Source organism: Branchiostoma lanceolatum, chromosome 4 (assembly GCF_035083965.1).
Source record: "Branchiostoma lanceolatum isolate klBraLanc5 chromosome 4, klBraLanc5.hap2, whole genome shotgun sequence".
In the NCBI taxonomy this organism is placed as follows: domain Eukaryota; kingdom Metazoa; phylum Chordata; class Leptocardii; order Amphioxiformes; family Branchiostomatidae; genus Branchiostoma; species Branchiostoma lanceolatum.
Window position 1 is genome coordinate 27,105,374 of NC_089725.1, and position 20,738 is coordinate 27,126,111.

The window sequence follows — 20,738 nt, forward strand, 5'->3', positions numbered from 1 at the left end:
ACGATGGGTACAACTACTAAGTAGAACAGCCAGAGTAATGTCAGAGGTCAGCAGCTTTCCGGCCGGCCATCTTGGTAGGGGACAGCCGATAGTAGCGAGCAAACAACGCTCGGCTGTTACATTTCAAAGTCTTTTCCTGTTTATATTGCGTGGTATTGATCATTTCCACGCCCGCACATGTAACCAAGCGTGTGAGGACGCTGTTGATGATATACAAGTGAACGTGAGGAAGAGGAAAGAGACGTAACAAGGCCGGAATCGCGCCGCTGGTTGTGTCTAGATCGCACCTGGGACAGATCGCGATCGGCTGCTGAAAGTCGGAATTTTGCTGTAGACCCCTTACTCACATTTCCGGTCTACAAGACGTCCAGAAGACAAACGTATCCAAACACTTGTCGTCTGGTGTTGATTAGGGTTGGAACTGATATCAAGGTTTGTGCCTGACAAGAAATCCGGGAAAGCTAGCTATGGCGTCGGGCAGGAACAGCGTGATCGTCCGGCCGACAAACGAGATGACCGACGACGAGCTGCGAAGGGCCGGGCCGGAGGACGTCATCCGCCGCCTCCGAGCCACCGAGGAGGAGAAGGTGAAGTTGATGTCCGAGCACGGGAACCTCATGAGGGAAGTCAACAAACGGATGCAGGTCAGTGTGTACTGCAAATTATTTGTCTGCGCCTGAGAGACATTCAGTTGCAAATCCTGGCTACTCGTCGAGTTGTATAGGGTTCCACAGGGGGTATACAACTTCGGGGTCAATTGTAACACGTTTAGTACATAAAAAGAAAAGACAGAATGCACACCATCACGGATAATTCGTATTCAAATAAGACCAAACAAAAGGATCCTGGCACATCAAACCCCAGGGTTCCATCTATCTATTAAACATGAAAGATAAACATTGCATGGGAGGACTCATCATCCACATCAGGCTATTATACATTATGATGGGAGCATATTGGAGTTGACTAAAATCTGCCCCAAATGTTAGATTTTTCTTCGTTTTCTTTCGCATCTTTTTATGTCTCCTTTATGCATTCTGTCAAATGGTAACTTCCTGACCAGCTATTATGTCAGTAGAAGTGCAGCAGCATCTCCTCCTAACCACTTATGCTTTATCATCTATTGTGCTAGATGTGGATTGACCCAAATAACACTTTACACCTCTGCTATCACAGGTCCATCTCCTGGAGATGGGAGTTGACTAAAATCTGCCCCAAATGTTAGATTTTTCTTAGTTTTCTTTTGCATCTCTCTACGTTCTGTCCAGTAGTAACACTGTGACCCACTAACGTTGGTAGAACTTCTAGAAGTGCAGCAACATCTCCTCCTCCTAACCACTTATCCATTATTATCTGTTGTGCTAGATGTGGATTGACCCAAATAACACTTTACACCTCCACTATCACAGGTCTATCTCCTGGAGATGGGAGTTGACTAAAATCTGCCCCAAATGTTAAATTTTTCTTAGTTTTCTTTTGCATCTCTCTACGTTCTGTCCAGTAGTAACACTGTGACCCACTAACGTTGGTAGAGCTTCTAGAAGTGCAGCAACATCTCCTCCTCCTAACCACTTATCCATTATTATCTATTGTGCTAGGTGTGGATTGACCCAAATAATACTTTACACCTCGGCTATCACAGGTCCATCTCCTGGAGATCCGCGGCCTGAAGGAGGTCAACCAGCGACTACAGGACGACAACCAGGAACTGCGAGACCTCTGTTGTTTCCTGGACGACGACCGCCAGAAGGGACGTAAGCTGGCCCGGGAGTGGCAGCGCTTCGGCAGGTACACGGCCACGGTGATGCGACAGGAAGTCGCGGCGTATCAGACAAAACTGAAAGAGCTGGAGACCAAGCAGGACGAACTGATCCATGATAACATGGAACTGAAGGAACTCTGTCTGTATCTGGACCGGGAGCGCGAGGGGTCGCGGTCCTCCATCTGCTCGCAGTGCAGCGTACGGGAGTTAAACGGGAACGGAAGCACAGCCAACAGGGATCAGGGAGACGGGAGCAGTAACAACTCGCTGACACCGGAGCACGATGCACAGGGAGGAATCAATGGTTTGAATGGTGGGTGGAGATTGTTTTTCATTTTATTGGTACAAATCTGATACATCAAAATAAGTTATGCACAAAATTATGAAAGCCTTACATCTTTAGAGCAATCACAATTTTGAGTTTCATGAATATTTATGCTAAGATTAATTAACTTTCATTTAATTTTCCCATGACAAGCGATCAGCTGGAATATCAGTTTCTTTGATAATTGGTGTTGTTCTACTGCATAATGAATGACTAAATGAGCTTCCATCGCTTTCCTTGGTTGAGTTGATGCTTTCAGAAAAGGGCAGTACCGGAACTGAAAGACAAAGGCAAAAGAGTTTATTACTCCGGGAAGGAGGATGACCTCCTTCTGGGAGTATTGGGAATGCATTTGTTTGCGCGTTCGCAGCTATAACTCACGATCCCGTTGTAACACTGGTGTGTAACTTGGCATACCGTTTGCCTGGTTTGGCATGGTGATGCACAATAGCTTTGTTACACCATAACTACTTTAAACGTCAATCCAATATCGTAATTGCACCCCTATAATTAATGCTATGTCCCACTGCCCTGCCATAGGGACCATGTTATAATCCGTTATGCATGACTGGAATACTTCAGGCAGATACGGGGTATAAATCTTCCTTACTTGCTGTGATCGTATAGTCACTGTTACATTGAAAAATAGACAACGTGCATCACCACACGCAACCTAGCAAACGATATACCAAGTTACATACCAATGCGGCAACGGGAATTGTGAGTTTTAGCTGCGAACATGTGCATAGTGACCTCCAGTCTGAGTATTAAGTATGCCGTGTCCCTCGCAACTCGCATACAGTATGTGCGCACGGGACGGACGATGCATTTTTACGCACAGTGTGAAAATGGCAAATCTCTGGACCTTCAAACTTACCACACTTGTAGTTTATAATACGGAGGCTGTGACAATGTAAAAAGTTTACGCAGGGGATGAAAGATTGTTGAGAAATATATCTCAGAAAAGTGCGCGCGCCAGTGTCACTTCCGGGTGGTTAGATCCGGTGACCTTTGACCTTCGTGAAATGTTACGATAATATAAATTAGCCTTTTTTATTGCAAATAGCTTGATAGCTATAGATCAGGCCGGCCTGCAATAAATTGTGGAAAGAGGATTTACTGCATATTTGTGATTTCTGATACATCTTAGTTGTAAGGCTGAAGGGTTCGTTGATAATTGAAAAGCGGCCATCTAGATCTAACTTTGTGACTTTTCCCGGAATTTCTAGATCCCATCTGTGCCATGCTGTGAAAACATACTTTTCAGCAGGTTGACCACTCCTGTATCGAAAGAAAAAGATAAACAAACACTTTTTCTTTACTTGCTCTAAAACACTACTTGGACTGAGCAGAGATGCAATTTGTGTGGGTCAATACTTGTACATACTATAAATACTTCACGGAGAATTGTGTCCTACGGACTCTTGTTATGTTTAGGAGGAACAAAACCTTTCTTTTAGTAAAAAAAAAAGAGAAGACAATGATGAAGAAATTGTAAGAAAATCCTTCCAGTTGAATTTCATGTCTGTGCATTTGAAAGGGGAAAACCTATTTATTTCTCGTTAGCAGGTTGGGGTTGTATTTACTGTTATTACACGATAAACATATAAGGGCATGAAGAATTATATGAGCAAAAATTACTTTTCACACACAAAACATTTCTGAAGAGGGGAATGTCTTGTATTAAAACATCATCCAATGGTGTCAGAAAATTGGCAAGATAAAGTGACAGTTATCATGTGATAGAAATCCCCAAGTGTAACTTGAGAGCTGAAAGTTTGGTTTAGGTCTGGTAAGGCTGCCAGGTCTAACATCTGTGTAATCCTTTGAGCTGTGCAGTCTTATCTAATATCAGCTGCTGCTATTTTTGCCTGCTGCTATTGGTAATGACGATTGAGTAGTTAATCCCTCTGTACATATTCAGTAGATCTTCTGTCTACTTTTGATGATGCAAAGAAAGATAGCTGTGGAGATGAATAATTAGTGAGGATGGATGGGTGTGTAGCAAGGCTGTTTCCAGGACCCATCCTTCTGTCCGTCTTGGGATGGAAATTTGCTTGTTGGGACGGACAAAAATGTCACCCCATCCATCCCAAAAGTCCGTACTTCCTAACATGAAATTGATGAAAATATGTATTTGTAAGCTCAAAATGACTTAGAAATGATTTAGCAATGAATATTGACAACATTGGTTCCCAGACAATGAGAGGGACAGAAAAGATTCAAAGCTGGGGACAGCCCTGATCTGAAGCAAGGATTCTGTAAGCAGTAGCAGTAGTATCACATCTGGAGTCTGCCTCCAAGGGACAGGGATCGCTGGCATCGCTCCAACAGTGTGAGGGATGAAGACCAAAATCGCCTCAGGACAAACTGCCAGAAAGGCGCCCCTTTTATATACAGTATAATCGGGCCGTGGGATCTGTTGTGCAGGCATCCACATCGGACCACAGCCCCACACAACTAGTCAAGCTTGGGGTGAAAGGGGAATGCTGTTCATTTTTTTTCTTCATAAAGGGACAATGCAGCTCAGCCTCCAAAGTTCATGACCAACACTACAGTGAAGGAGAAACAAAGCAGTGTATTGTACAGTACCATGTCAATACCCATGTCAGCCTAGTTGTACACTGAAAGCCCTAGCCTGTGGTTTTTGTCACCGTGTATACCAAAAATGTTGTTGACATGGACGATAGCATATCTGAAAGGAATGCATGTTTGTTTGTGTGCAGACAGTTCCCCTATATGCAATATAGAGAATGTTTCAGTAACAATGCTGTATCATACTCCCTAAGTAGATGGCTGTCAGCTTTGGCATGTTTTGCTGATCTCAAATGATGGATAGCTCTATTCTTTCTACCCTTAAGCTGTGGGTTTGTGGACTTTTGAGGTCATGGCAGTTCATGGTGTCCAAAAGGAAATCGAAGGACAAAACCAAATGGAATTATAACTTATATAAGCTTACATTTCAACCAGAAATCAAGTGAAAAATAGATATTTGATATTTGGTTAAAGAATATATGTACATTGTATATTCTTTTGCACATTTCCACCTTCGGTCAACCCTTGAATCACACAAGCTATGTACAATGTACTTGGGTTTGTGAAACGTATTAAGTGTTACATGAAATTAATCTACATCAGTCAGCTTCATCACTTGTACTTGTAGTTGAAGTTGTAGAAAAGTCTGTGATGCATGCACATGTACATGTATCTGTAATGTAATGTTACTTGAAAGATATCCGAATCCAAACACAAGGTAAGGACCAGGCCCCTCCAGTCTAGTATCAGGATACCTACTGGTTAGTAGATCTATCACTTTAGATTAGATAAGATGTGTCCTCTGCCTTTCCTAGAACAGATCTAATTTCTCCTGCCAATGTCCATAAGTCTTGCTGCTGGTAGAGTTTACTGTGAAAACAACACTAGCAGTGCCATCACTACTGGGGTATTTGAACGTAGACTGACCATGTCTTGTCCTTTGGTTCATCGCCAGTGGGTATACATGTATGATGCAGATCCGGGGTACTAAAAATTTGCGGCATCTCAAAACCACATTTTAACACTTTGAAAGGAGATAACCGGAATCTTTGCGCACCCAAAGTGTGAAGAAGTATTTACTGTCAAGCAATTTGCATTTAGTAATTTACCCTGAAATAATCGTTAGAAAAGATCTGTGATCACACATTGTGGGATATCAGAAAGCCTGTAAAGGTTGTCAAAGCACAGAAATAACCATGGCCAGACCAGCCTTGTACGGGAATTAGTATTTTCCAGTGTCTAAATTAAAATATCTTGCTCACTGTGTTTATCAGGAATACATAGTAGCAGCTTGGTGGTAATTACCATGTCAGGACAGCATGTTTGCCCAGCTTAGCTGAAGAGACTGTTCTTTTGATCTACTGCTGCAATCAAGGAGGTGTAGAGTAGAGGGCCTAGGGCTCAGTGTGTACAGTACTTGGTGAGGAAGCTATCTTTGTAACACACTAGTAGTATTGTCCATTTTGACAGGAAGGAAAGAAAGCAAAGGGCTGCAAACACATCTACCCCCTCCCTTCGTTGTTTTGTACCGCTGTCTTCAGTTTGACCAGTCTTGTGGAAAAGGTTAATCCTTACTTCTAAGACTTTAAGAAGCTATTTTTTTGCTCTCCAATTATGTAGACTGAAGACAGGCAGCACAGCCCTGCCCAGCCTCATTAGTGTGTAGGCCTCCTGTGTTCTACTGTAGAACTGTAGAGGGTAAAGGACAGATATCCCACTCCCAGGGGTTCCAGTCCTGGACATAATCCAGATGTTAGATGTCTGGGTCTGCTTGTTACCTCCAAGGTTCGAGGTCATTACTTGTTACAGGGCTTCTAGAGTTTCTTACATGGGGAAGGGAGGAATCATTTGTGCTGCAAACTCTTGTAGTAACACAAGGCAACTTTCTTCTTGCAGTGGTATCTACATTTTGCTGCAGTAGTTCTAGACCTAGTTGGTCATAAATTTCTCAAAGCTTAGAAGACTCCAATCTCACCTGTGTTGGTATGATAAATGTGGATGAAACTTTGACCTTTGAGCAGGTTGTGCTTGCCATGCACTTGACCTTTTGTAGGTATGCTGAGTGGCTATTCTTCTGCTCCAGTGATGGACATGTTGCTATTTATCAGGTACAGAGGTTACGTTACAGGTCTGGACCTGAACAATTGACCAAAGCAACTTGTAGTCTCCAATGATGACAGAAGCAGTTAACAGAAAGACCATTTTGACTTATCTCATGCAAAGAGCTTACATTAAAACAGGGCTGTCTCCAGGTATCCCACTCATTGTTTTGGTGCCCATGTTGTTATTTTTTTTCATGTCAGGAAGTTCTGATTTTGTTTTGGTGAAATTTTTGTCCGTCATGAATAATGGTGCTGATTTCTGGTGTGTTACGCCTAAGGGCGGTTATACCAGCCATACAGGCACAGCTACAGATTTCAATGCCAATACAATGTTACAGTGCTGGATTATCGTTTTGATAGGAATTGCTTTTAGGAAATGTTTTTAGTCAAGAAATAAGTGTATACTTGATTGTACTTTATCGAGGTACATTACTGGTACATTAACTTTTGGTGTTTTGGACCTGTAGCTGAAATATTTTCTCTGTATCATAGTAGTACCCCACACATTGTTGACATCTGCATCTCTCTCTCGTTCCAGAGCAAACTCTGCAGTACATCCGTCGCCTGGAGGAGAGGATACGGCTGATGGAGGAGGACAGGAAACAACTGTTGCAGGTAGGCTGCACAGGCAGGGGACCCGCTTGATCAAAATAAGGCATAGACAGGGCCAGCTAGAATTAGACAGGCAGGGGAGCTGCTTCTCAAAAGCAGACGGAGGACCAATATTTGTAACGTAAAGCGCTGAACGTTGTTACAGACACTCCAACTAATAGCTGCAGATATCACTATGACTTTGCAAAATTTCATCTGCCCCATCTTAGTGAGTAGCCTGTTTAAATGGCATAAAGCACTGTGGTGTTATAGGCCACAAGTGCTGTACTTGGTTTTTGTAGCCTGGTATCCAAACCTTTTGCAGCTATCTTTCTCGTAAATACATGTTGAAGCGAGAGAGGACTAAAGGACACAGGCTATAGTTTTCGTGGATGTTATTTTGGAAACAAGAGCACTGGCAGAAGAAGAAAGATACATGGATGTTTGATGTGCTCTGCAATCATTTCTCTATCAAGTCAGAGAAGGAATGGTAGGACATCAGGTCAAGTATTCTTTAACTTCCCAAGAGATGTCAGCTTTGTGTTAGTATGTCATGCAAACCATGTTTTTTGTTGTCCCCAATTGTCCCTAGCCTGGTATCCAAACCTATTATAGCTCCTGAGTCTCCTCTCCACAAATACTTTTTTGCTGGGAGGAGACTCAGAGCTATGATAGGTTTGGATGTCAGGCTAGATTGTCCCACATTCATACATTTGTCAACTAAATCTCTTCCCATTGCTTAACTGACATCATGGAATGTATGTGTAAGTTGTCCAGGCTCGCCCAGTGAACCACGCTGCATGATCTGTGATGCTGTAAAGATCGTGTTGTGTGTCTGTCTGTGTGTGCACTGATAATTAGGGGTGGATACCGGTTCAGCTGGACCGGTTTGGACCGGAAAAACATGCAAGAACCGGGTCAAAAAAACCGAAAGTCGTGAACCGGTTTTTTGGACCCGGAAGTCGGAACAAAGTAGAAATATTTGAATACTTAGACATCTCCTCAGTTCTATGGCCATAGAAGAGGAAAAATAGCATTGAATCAAACTAGATTAGCCTAAAATAAGTCCATATTCACCTCTTTCTATAACTGTTGGTTCAGTTTTAAGTCGATACTAAAATATGCAACGAAAAAAAACGTTAAAAGTTACCACACAGCCACGAGGTTGGTGCCGATTATCAGTGGAATCGGCATCATGTATCCTCATAAACTCGCGTAAATTTTCACTCCAAATGAAGAATCAGCAAATTAAACATGGGGCAAACAACATTTTTTTTCTTTCTTGTACAAGTGTACACAGCCAATTTTTACGAGTTCGGGACGCATTAACGGTCACAGCCTTGTCAAAAGTAATCCGCCGGGAAGCCGGCTGTTTTTGCACGTGAGCCCAGTACTAGGCCAGGGAGGGCGAGGGCGGAGTTACTCCCTTCACCGCCCGGGCACGTGAGCTCAGTAGGCCAGATAGGCCGGAGGGCGGAGTTAAATTCCTTTGAGGGCTTTGCCGACGAGCTTTACCATGACAACCTTAGCCACAGAGCCGTAGGATGGATGCATATATTAACCATATATGGACTGGATTTTCTTGGCGTAAACTTGTGATTCTTTACGGGCTGCCAGTTTTTGGAAAACATGTGGCCATGCGCTAAAATCCATCAGAGGATTTGCTATTAAAGCATGTAAGGTTTTGAGTTACCCTGCTGTCCGCTGGAGTGGCGTGTTGAATTGGGAATTGCAAGGAGGGAAATAGAGAACCTCCTTGAGAATTAGAACGCAGGAAGGGCTGACAGGTTTGTTGTTTACATATGAAAATGGGAGGGCTGAAGCTTGATTTGCCGACACTGCCGACAGCAGTTTATTCGCCTTTTTCCAGCGCTAATTTCACGATCTATCTTCGGAACGGGTTTGGATGGTTAAGAACAAAAAGGTGTTGATTGCTGTGTTTCAATCACTGAAAATGTACCGAATTTTATGAGAGTGACACTGTTTTTGTGAGCTTCCTCCGCTCATATTGGGTTGCGTGCCGGCTCATATTGGGTTGCGTGCCGCGCTACCTGGATTTGGAAATTAGTTGCGCCAAGCAAAATTTGCTTGGGCGCGCAAGTGCACAACCGGGTATTTCGCACGCTGTTTTATTGAATTTATTTCGAACTCTGGATATTTTATGTAAGGCAACTAATTATATTTTGATGAAATAAAAAGTGTTGTAAGTCTGCTTTTTAGTCACTGACAAAAAGGGCATTGAAAGTAAGTGCAACATTCAAATACATATTGGTTTGATATTACCTAAGTATACTAAGATATCAACTAGACAGGATCAGGTTTAGGTTCAGGTCCGGACCTGAACCTAAACCTCTGGACCTGAACCTGGACTCGAACCTGATCGAGCCGAACCGGTATCCACCCCTACTGACAATGTTCCTGTTGTACATGTAAAACTCATGGCTATGTCTAACGGAGACAGAGACTGTCAGGGCTTGAAATACCCACTTGCAACCTGCAGTTTTCAGAAGAAATATTGAGAGCGCAGCAGGGCCTTCATCAGCTTTACATTTTTGTCCGTCTCTCTCAGTATATCTGTAATTTCCCTCCGGTTGGGGTTTCAGCAAGGTGTCAAAGACATGCAGTTGAGTCGAAAATGTATTTTCATGTCATGAAGGTCAGATTTTTGTCCCTCGAGGGGGGGGGGGATTTAAGAACATCAAAAAAGGCTTATTTTGTCAAAGAAAGTTGTAATAGGATAGGATCAGTGGCTTAATTATTTGAAGAAAGTTTATCAAACTTACAGACAAAATTTCTGACAACATGTAGTGTTGCGGGTAATAGAAAAAGAAAGTATTTCAATCCCTGACTGTCCACCCCAGAAGGGCCTTGCCAGGAGCACAAAAAACAGCTCCACTAAGTGCCCCACTTTCTGTCCTGCTATAAACAGAAACTGGATAGGGTGGGGAACCTGGACAGGAGGTTTTTCTCCTCCCCCAGGGTCAACACCCCCAGCCCCAGCTCTCAGAGAAGTGGAGCCGGCACACCTGTCATGAACATGAACGTAAGTATCCCTGAATAGCTTCATCAGGTTGGCAAGTCACTGAATAAAAAAACTCTTTAGGTACAACCAAGTGTTTTATTAAACCAATGTTTCGGTGACTGTCACCTTCCTGAAGGCAATTCTGAATGGTACTGCAGCTGTAGGTGTCACTGCTTACAGACACTATTTATTTCTTAACAAAAGTTAAGTATTTACATGTATACAGAGATCTAGTTGCTGCAGTGTTTACAAAGTGTACCAGTCAGAAATGCCCATAGGAAGGTGACAGATGGTCACCGAAATATTAGTGGAATAAAACAGTCAGTTTTGTACAGAGAGTCTTTTTATTCATGAATGTAAGTACTTAACTAGCTCCTCATCCTCACCAGTCTTCTAACACTAACATGGTGGACGTACACTCACACGTCATGCTGATATTGTTGTAACAACATCTCATTGTCATCCCTGTTGTAACTAATACTCTCTCTCCGCCCTTGTTTTCAAAGCCTCAGTATCGGCGATATCAGGTAAGGTGCCTTTACTTCTGATGACTTGCTGTCAGCATTCCTGCCAGACAGACGTTTTGGCGTCTTTGGATCACCTTTTGTATGCTGGATGTCTTCCACTGTGTCTAAGGGCATCCAATATATTTCTGTCAGGACGTCAACAGGGCCAGAAATCTTTTGAGAAACATGCATTAAAAACAATATGTATAGTTTACATTTCCATTTGTTTTTGGTTGAAATTTGCCTCCTGAAATGTGAAAAATAGCATTCCAGTGAGTTTGAAATTTCCGAAACTCCAGACGCTCTGGATTTCCTGCACCCACTTTTGGCTTCCTCCTCTAAGATGAATGCCCTCTACCGTCAAGTCTGGCTGGAATGCTGCGGTTGCTGTTCCTTTGAACAGGTCCTGCCTGGTAGTTCAATTCTTCGCGCACAATGACATTTGTACAAGATTATCACATGTACATGGAGAAACCATATGAACCAGGATCTTGTAGAGCTTAGAAGGGATGAAGGTGCTTGGTGATAATGGTATGTTGTGCTAACAAAGGGGATGATCTTAAATCCCCTGTTTGCTTCTGGTATTATCATAACCTACTTGTAGCTGACTCTGTAAACAGTCTTTTCTACCATTGTCTCTATTTCTTTCACTTGACTTTTTTACAGGGGTAACATACTAGTACAATATGTTATGTAACTAATAGTGTACAATGAACCTGTTGCTAAGATGACAAAGGTTTGCATTTTAACCAATGTATTTTTGTGCCATGAAGGAAGGTGCTTAAATTCATGCTATTGGTTGATTGAACAGGTGCATTTAGGGATTGAGCAAACAGCGCTGAATTATACTAAAAGCTATTATACTGCTGCAGTTGGTAAAAGGGAAATTGTTGATAATCTATGAATATATAGTTACACTTATTAGAAGTGGTCTTCCATCACATGGCTGTTGAAACCTGTTAATTTGTACAGCAAAGCCAAGAAAAGATATTCCTCATAGAGTATGGCATTCTGGTATGATAAGCATGGAAGTTCATTCACCATGTTTGTTCCAGCAACTTGCACGCTGATAAAGTGAAACATAGTATCACCAGCGCTTAATAATGATTGGCATGTTGTAGAGCAAGCTATAGGAAGACGACATCATGAAGCAAGGAGGAGATGAGATGTGCCTTTGACTTGTACCAACTCAATGCTAACCCCTTTCTACCCCTCTATTTACGGCGTGGTTTCTGTAGGGATCTGCCTGGCAGCAGGGAGAACACCTCTCGTCTGCGCTGCCACAGAAGCCGGAGGCAGTTGTGCATGCGATGAAGGTAACAACAACCAGAGACCTTACGTGTGATGTCCTCACTCTCTGCTGTCCTGTAACTCTCCACTGGAGTAAAACTTCACCAAGGAATCTCTCTGACTGTTTTTGTTTGTTTGTTTGTTTGTTGCTAACTTCAAAATCTCTTTGGTGTGGGTGCTGAACTTGTATATTTTAAGGCTGTGTTTTTGTTCTTTGTCGTATCTGCTTAGCTATTCCTGTACTTATCACACTTAACCAACTTTGAGATGTAAAAATCTAACCAGTCTTGTAACTTTATAATGTTATTATGAGGACAATGTCAATAGTACTAAGTTCTCTCCATGAGACATTTCATCCATTCACCATAACAGCACCGGCCTTTCCTCGACCTCAAAGCCAAATATATCGGCATCCCCAAACCTTGAACACACATGAAAAGGAGACTCTAAATGCCATATAGTGCCAGCGCAGTTCTGTACACCCAGATTGTGGACTTAGTTTTCAGCCTTACGCAGCTGCTACATCAACATCCATCCATTCTGTTAAATGCCACAGTCCTTAAGTGTAAGCTGTAAGTGACACGGTGTGTTTGGGGTAACTCGTATTGGTTGTTCTAACTACAAGGTATATATGTTACTGTAAACGATTGAAATATAGCCTCTGTGTGGAGGATTGGAACCAACTCATCTGATTCAGAAATACAAAAGTATTGATTGCGATCGATAGTTCAATAAGCACCTTTGGCGATCCATTGATTGTGTTCGATAACTGTTGATCGTGATTGTGCTCTAACAAGCCTTAGGATTGATAGAACATTAGGCTTCCAACATTACAGTTTGGGTTAGCAGGGGTGATATAAATCATAATACAGTGATATCAGGTCATTGGAAGTATTGGATGTAATTGGCAGTTCAATAAGCAATGTGTGACGCACTGTCAATCGTGTGATAAGGTTGATAGGAACATTAAATTCCCAACATTACAGTAGGGCTTAGGGGTGATGTAATCCACAGTGATATCAGGTCATGCGAAGTGTCTGTTTCTGTAGCTGCCCAGCTGCCAGACAGGCTGGAATGTAGGAAGCCACTCCTGTTCTGGCACTGGAGTAAATAAGGAAATAACCAGAGACTCAGCTGATGCAATATTGTTGGAGCCGCTGGCTTCAAGTTCATGTGGGTGTGCTACCCTGGCTGAAATACGTAAATGAGACTTTTTAGTATCAAAGTATCAGTGCGGTCAGTGGCTTGTGCTTGCCTGGGAGCCAGTCGTGAATGCTATACCCGCTGGATTTCAGTATAAGCCCATGCAGGATTGTTCCAGAAAATATGACCACAACAATTTATGACTTGAGAATGATGTGGTCGTATATTCTTGGTATCATAAAGGGCAGCCGTCTTTTGGTGAATCTTCCTTATCCTGTACTGTGGTTCTGAGTAGTGTGGTTCCCCACTGTTCCAGGATGGCAGGAAGGTGTAAAACGTGAAAATCAACACAAGGTCATGTAATGATAACATACCGTAGATACACATGTATATGATTTGGGAATGTAACACTGGTGGCAGGTGCTAAACTCCCATTATGTCCAAACGTGACTGGGACAGATTGTAGCCACGTATGGGGGACATGCTTGTGTCTGCTAAGGTCAGCAGCCAGGTCACACACAGTTCTGTGCTGGGGTAACGCCTAGGCTATCACTATAGAACAACAGACAAAAAGCAGAACAGTGAAGGCATTTGAGTATCCTGCCAGATGCGTAGAAATGCGTTCAGAGGCTTCAACAGTGTTGCTGTATCAAAAATAGTGATAAAATAGTGGCTTGGGACACAGATGACATGCTGATAAATCTTGCACACAAGAATAGCACAATGCATTCCAACCCAGGGTCAAGGGTGTGACCGTCTCTGTGCTGCAGGTCGGGTACAGTGATCCAAGAGCACCAGAACACTGACATCAGGCCAGCTGCTCAGCTAGAGCACATACATGATGTGTAAAATTATCAGCATTATGTAATTATGTGATAGATCATATAATAAACAAATAATCACACATGATAAAGGAAAATAAACGTTTCAGGTAAGAGGTAAGACAACAATTTAAATATACGCAGCACAAAAAAACAAATTCAATACCGGTACATACAATATGTAAAGAGTAGAATAGGAACAAGTTCATGTGGTGGTTACTACAAAGTAAAAGTTAGGAAACTTAACTCTTTCCTTGTCGTAAGAATATATGTGACTGACCCCTCTCTCTCTGATGCCTGCTGTCCTTGTGCTTTTCTTTTAACATTCTCGCTGTCTGTAATAACTCTCTCCTGGGCATGTTTTCTCTTCAGGTGGACTTTGTGGTACGTGGAACAGGTCTGTAGATATTGCCGGTCTCGGCCTGTGCTGAGGTTACCACCTGTGTGTTACTGGTCTGATAGTGTTAACACCTGGCGTCTGTCTTCTTACCTGTGTAGGTGTTGGAGGTACATGAGCAGATGGACAAGCTGGACAGGGAGACGGAGGAATACAATGGAGAGCTGAGTGACAAGGAGAAGGCCATTGTCAGAGAGATGTGTAATGTAAGTACACAATGATACAAATGTACTACTGTATGGAGACATTACCTCCTATTCTTGCCTGGTGTCCACCTGTTTAAGCTCTGGTTTGCTCCTCCTGCAAACAAGAACTAGAATAGGATAGATACCATGTTGCCGCTATTCTACTTCATGCCCTCATCAAGACATCAAACCAATCACTTTTTCTTGTGTAGATGGACAGTTATTTTGTACATGTACACATACTCTGGCCAATGTTGGTCTGTTGGTTTCTTACCTTCGTTGTACTGTTTACCTTTCTATCCATGCGTTGGCATCAACAAGATGAATTCAAACTATTCATAGACCTATTTTTTATTCTTTCAAGTTCGAATTTTAAGTGTGTCTGTATTTCTGTACTACATGTATGTGCTCATACTCATAGACGAACCTATATTTTCTATACTTTCAAGTTTGAATCCTGAGTGTATTTGTATTTCTGTACTATGTGCCTTTATTTACTATACTTTCAAGTTCAGATCCCAAGTATATCAGATTCTGTTTTTCTGTACTATGTGCTCAAAGACCAACCTATATTTCCTATACTTTCAAGTTCGAAACCTGTGTGTATCTGTTTTTCTGTGCTATGTGCTATATCTGTGATGTAAACTTGAGCTGGCTGCTCTTGTTTCTTTGTAGGAGTCAGACTCAGAGTAATGCTGAAAGCCCAGAACATGGAGGGAAGGTTTGGTTGGCTAAGAATCCTATAAGAGTCACACCACCAGCTTCCTTAGGCCCAGGAAAAGCAATGTCATGTTTCCGATTATGGCCCTGAAAAAATTGAAATAAGAGTTGATAGGTAGAGATTGTTTTTTTGATTTTTTAAAAGATTTTGGCCAAAGCAGTCCAACGAATAATAATAATCAACTGAACAACGAAGCACAATGTTTACTACACATTCTTACAACTGTTCAAGGTGTGAATTAATCTGTTGACAGAGTTTGAAATTCAGGAAGTCTGTAAGAAAAGACTGCTTGGAATACTGTTCTAGTTTCATCAGATTGAAAGTTTTATGTCCCTTGCCAGCGGTGGACCAAGAAAGGCTGGTAGGTTCAGCAGGGTTTTGCTAGCATTGGTTGGGTAACCGGAAACACAACATTTATTTCCTGGGCCTTATTTTCCATGTCATCGTTCTTCATCTAGACTAATGTTTACAGTCGTATCTTACATGCTGAGTTGCCTACAGTTCTGGTAACCATGCAGCTTTAATGTAGGACTGGGTGCATGGATGCCCACAGGTCCTGTCTAGAGGTACACTACCATAAAAAGGCAGGCTAAATGCTGAAAAAACATGCATAAAAAACTGGGGCTGAGCTGGATCACACATTTGCTTGGAGTGTAGTAGTGCTCTGGTTCATCTCCATCTGAATATTTATTTGGCAAATTGTAACGTTGGGTAACCTAAATTCGTGGGGTACTTAAAGTCGGGATTTTTCGAAAACGGGGTATTTAGGGATATGTGCTAGATGCAAAATCAGTTATAACCCCAGCAATGCAAAGCAGATAGACTAACGTATTCAGAACACTGGCTGAAAAGCTTCGATAACCATGCATTAGAAGTTGGCTACGTCAAAAACTCTCCGTCCCTTATTGACAGAGTCTGGGGGCTTCGTGGGAGAATCACCCAGCACGGTTGTTCGCTGGTTTATAAGACAAATGTCACATCTCCTGCCTGCTAAACACAATTATTTATAAGACAACTTATTACAATCTCTTTTGCTAACCTGCAACTGGATTCTAAGTGTGATCAATCATCAGAACTCCTCTCTGTTGCTACAACCTACGGCACGTGTATTTTCCCGCCGCCATATTGTTAACCAGAATCCTGTTGTCAAGCAGACGACAAAGGTTTGTGAGGAACACTTTTTTGTCTAAATGCTGCGTGTGATAGTGGACTGAGCCGGACTGAGGAAGATATTTTCCTCAAAGTTTGCTCCTAACACAACAAGGAACACATGGACATAGTAGTATTACCATTGCTACGGCATCCAGCTAACTTGCCATGAATAATGTAACGTTACACGTTGCCCGATGATGACGATGGGCCGACTTTGACTGAAGTTCTACCGACTCAACACACGGGTTGTTCCCGAACTGGCCTGATGTGTGCGGTACGGCTGTTTTTTCATGTATTTTTTTACTTGGACACGTCTATATCCATAGCACTCTCCTCAAGCCAAGGATGGAACGAATAGCTGCTGTATAAAATGTAATTAGCGGTAAGATATTCAAGACGAATCTTCTCTCCCGAATTAATGTGCCCCCCTGTCCGACAGCACCGTAATTGTGCGTGCGGCGGACGGTAGTTTCAAGTTGAAATATTATGGTGTCAGCACGACTAGAGACAAAATCTGCCATATATATGATTAGTGCAAAGATAGTACATGATACTGACAGAATAATAGAAAAAAAGGATGGTTTATTGTTCTGCTAGATTGATTTCAGTCAACCATTATCGGAAAAATCCCGAATTTAGGTTACCCAACGTTATAGCAAACCCTTATACAGGGAATAGACCAAATTGGTGATTTGCATCCAACTCATAACCAGAATAGTTGCCAAAACTATCCCTTAGCTTGATTTAATAATGTTTCTGGTAGCCCTCTTAAACTGGTCAAGCTTTGTAGAGCCCAAGATAGTGAGAGTTTGTGTTAGGGCCCAGTGACATGCGTTGTGTGATCTTTGTATGAGCTTGCAGACGCAAACTAAGGACATTCTTTGGATAGTCATTCATGTATCCTGCAAAATTCAGCTGTCTTGGTATAGAAAAGGCTGTCTTAGATCCTTGTCACAGTAGGTTCTGTCATAGTCTGCGTGACAATTCTACCATCTATGGCATCAAAATTATATGATGTATGTGACCGCACCATAACACAGACTACAGTACCCATGTGGACCTTCATGTTGTCCAGTAACAGTACAGTTCCAGGTTTCACAGCCTCACAGCTTACAGGCCCGTGTAACAAGTCTCATTCCACAGGATGTCCTGCAACCTCCCATCCTGAAGACTTACTGCACTTTGCCTTACATCCGTAGTAGTTATTGTAACCTACTGTTTGACAATTTATCACCATCACATCTGTTGTTGGTTCAGTTTTCAGTTTTGCTTAACCAACCAATCAATGTCATGTAATCTGCATGCAGATGACAAAGTTGTCAAACTTTTACACTCTAATGTGCCTGTTTACTGGCTTTATCTTCTCCCTGCTAAAATAGCTGTTAGGCACCAGATCTGTATTGGTCATTGGTTAGGCAGCAAGGAGAATGTTAATTAAATGTTGTGTACTACATGTACAATACGTACATGTAGCATCATGTGTATCTTGAAACGTTATAAAAATTTGCGGTTGGCGGTATTTGTTCTATTCCAGCTGATTATTTTAGGTTTGCTAAGAAATAGGTGAAGTTTTTGACACATAGAAGCCTAATTAGACATAAACTCCTGTCTTGCAGGTGGTTTGGCGCAAGCTTGGCGACAGGAAGCCTGCGGCAAACGGGAAGGACGCTCCCGTGAGAGACACAGAACCACCTCCGCCCAGGAGATAGACAAACGGCACGGACCAGGGCTCCTCTACACTCAGACTGGTGGACCATACCAGATAAGGGAGGATGTGTTACAGCTGGGAATGTTGTAGCCTCTACCAGGCGCCGCGGATTGCTCGAAAAATAGTAGAAATTGGCTAAATAGAGTGAATAGTGTGCTAAGGGAGTCAGCTACAGAGAGAGTGACATGCACCTATTGTCCCTCTCTCCGTAGCTGACTCCCTTGGCATACTATTCACTCAATCCGCGGAGTCTGGTAGAGGCTAGGGATGTTGTGTCAAGTCCATGATAGAATACTAGGAACACTGGAGTTTGTTTTCTCCCTGTGCAGTGTATTGTCTCCAATCTACATGTGGCACTTCATTTTGATCCACAGAAAGCAGAGCCTGGTGTGTACCACGAGTCTGTGTGTAGAGGGGTCCTAGCTGAAAATTGTATCTTATTTTATAGCTGCATTTTATAAGTGACAAACATAGCAGACAAGTTGCCAATGAGCCGACGCAACCTAAAGATTTGACAACATTTAGCTGAGCTGCTCTCAGTGATGTTGGTAAGATTTATATACAAACTGCAGTTTCAATCAAGTGAAAGCTGAATGAAGACATGCAAGTGATTGGACACGGAATGCTTGTTTTTAAAAGTATGTGTTGTAGAAGTTCTGGTGAGTTTTAAGTTGGTTGGAAATTTGTCTTGTGTAAAGAATGTGAGGAAGGTGGTGTAGTAGACTGAACCCTGTTGAAACGTGCATGCATAAACAAAGCAGGTTTGGTCAGACTTTGGTAATGATGCACAGAAGGGTTGGCAGTGATGGCACGTGTACAGAGTTATATTGTGTAAAATGGTAGCTAAGAATGTGAATAACCAGTGTCAAACCTCATGAACCGATGGAACCAAGAGAAGCCTTCGCATCCCACAGTGCCATAGTGCATCCATGTTCAAACTGGGGACATGCAGGGTACTGACATATATAGAGACTTACCCACAAGAATTCTTGATCAAAGAAGAAATGTTGACTTTAGCAGAAATGCACCTTATGTTGTGGTTAATTGTCAACTGTGCCAATAGTAGCTACGGTATAATTACTATTCTAGTGTTACATGATGAATATCTTTGTGACTAGCAGTGCCATACATATCTTAGTTGCAGTTGTGACTGTAGTGCACTGTTGGTTACATATGATTACTGTTACTTCCTATAGGTATGAGGTGAAATATGCACTGAAGCAACCTAAAGGCCCTGTCACACTTGTGCGTATATTCAAGTGCGTGTGAGTTGTGCATTAACATTTTTTTGGTTTAAGTAAGGTTTGCGGGGAGGAAGTTGTTTTCTACTTTGACCCATCGTTGTGCAGTCTGGTTATCAAACCAAAGGAATTACTTATTCGGCTGCAAACTTAACCTAAACCAAAAACATGTTAATACGCAACTCATTCGGGCTTGTATATATGCACAAGTGTGACAGGGCCCTAACAGACCTTGAAATTATTGCTTGTATGAAATTCAGTGTTTGAGTTGAAGTTTTGCAACTTACGGTACTTCAGTCTTATTGCCAAAAACTGGAACTTCCCGCCGACAGAAATGCACCACGGCTGTACCTTACAATATTTGGTTACTTCCAGTTGCGAAACTAGTCAGCCAGGCACACTGTCATGTTACTAGTGTGCCATTGCACTACATTGTATATACTTTGTAATGTGTATGTATCTTAAGTAAGGTTTGCATTTATCCACATTATGTTCAGTGTTATGTGAAATTTATGTACCCATGTAAAGTTGAAGGAAAAATTCGCAATGTGTTTGTGTTGCCCTCATGTTTTGATATGTGATGTTCATTAAGTAGACTATTTATACCACTTGTACCTACATGTATCAGTAGACATGAATGATCAGACTTTGGCAGACGTTGTGGACAGACTTGGCAAGTTCTGCTGCGTGGCATGGGTTTTGATGATTTCTTGACAGCTATTTATATAATAATGTAATGGATGGAATTTCCACAGTATTGTAGTATTTATATATTTTCCTTGTAGATAGAACATCAATATTACCTGTTGGTGCATATTTAGAGCTGTCTTGGACCTTTGTGGTTCCTTTATCATACCACTATAATTGTATATTCTTGTCATCAGCATAAACATGCTTGAAATATGGTACAGCAACATGTCCTGGCTCATTGTTGTGTCTCTTTCTTAACATGATAATAGGCACACTTAGCAGTATAGCACACAAGATGACCAAAATTGGATTTCTCTAATCCTTGATTTCATATTTTGAATATGATGAAAGATGTAAAAGCATGATTTAAAAGGCAATGAAACACAAAAGGTTTGAAAAATCTTTCTTTATCCACAAACTCCCAAATATTGGGTCACTCTAGTGGAAAGAGGGTGTAACTAGAAGTTACTTTGGGGAAAGGGTGGATGAAGGTGTCAGGCCTGTCAATGTGTTGTCATACAGCACCATCAACAATTACAAGTAGCAA

At 42.0% G+C, this 20,738-nt stretch overlaps 1 protein-coding gene across 7 annotated transcripts; it reads left to right on the top strand.

Annotated features, from left to right (window-relative positions):
- The first annotated feature begins 56 nt into the window (after positions 1–56).
- On the top strand, positions 57–20,409 carry LOC136433771 (coiled-coil domain-containing protein 85C-A-like). 7 transcript variants are annotated; one of them, XM_066426269.1, is made up of 9 exons: positions 57–644; positions 1,643–2,075; positions 7,263–7,339; positions 10,245–10,358; positions 10,844–10,864; positions 12,082–12,159; positions 14,596–14,700; positions 15,355–15,400; positions 18,169–20,409. In XM_066426269.1, exons 1-8 carry the CDS (start codon positions 468–470, stop codon positions 15,370–15,372), a joined length of 1,023 nt encoding a protein of 340 aa, XP_066282366.1. In that variant the 5' UTR covers positions 57–467; the 3' UTR covers positions 15,373–15,400; positions 18,169–20,409. The 7 variants fall into 7 exon arrangements, with proteins under 7 accessions (XP_066282366.1, XP_066282364.1, XP_066282367.1 ...); XM_066426267.1 differs by lacking the exon at positions 15,355–15,400; XM_066426270.1 differs by lacking the exons at positions 12,082–12,159; positions 15,355–15,400.
- The last annotated feature ends 329 nt before the right edge of the window (positions 20,410–20,738 follow it).

What these genes read in the sequence shown, in the direction of transcription:
- LOC136433771 (XM_066426267.1), top strand. Translation starts at nt 468, where the DNA reads ATGGCGTCGGGCAGGAACAGCGTGATCGTCCGGCCGACAAACGAGATG. An exon ending in AAGTCAACAAACGGATGCAG is followed by an intron (nt 645 to 1,642) that starts GTCAGTGTGTAC and finishes CGGCTATCACAG; the next exon opens with GTCCATCTCCTGGAGATCCG. An exon ending in CACCTGTCATGAACATGAAC is followed by an intron (nt 10,359 to 10,843) that starts GTAAGTATCCCT and finishes TTGTTTTCAAAG; the next exon opens with CCTCAGTATCGGCGATATCA.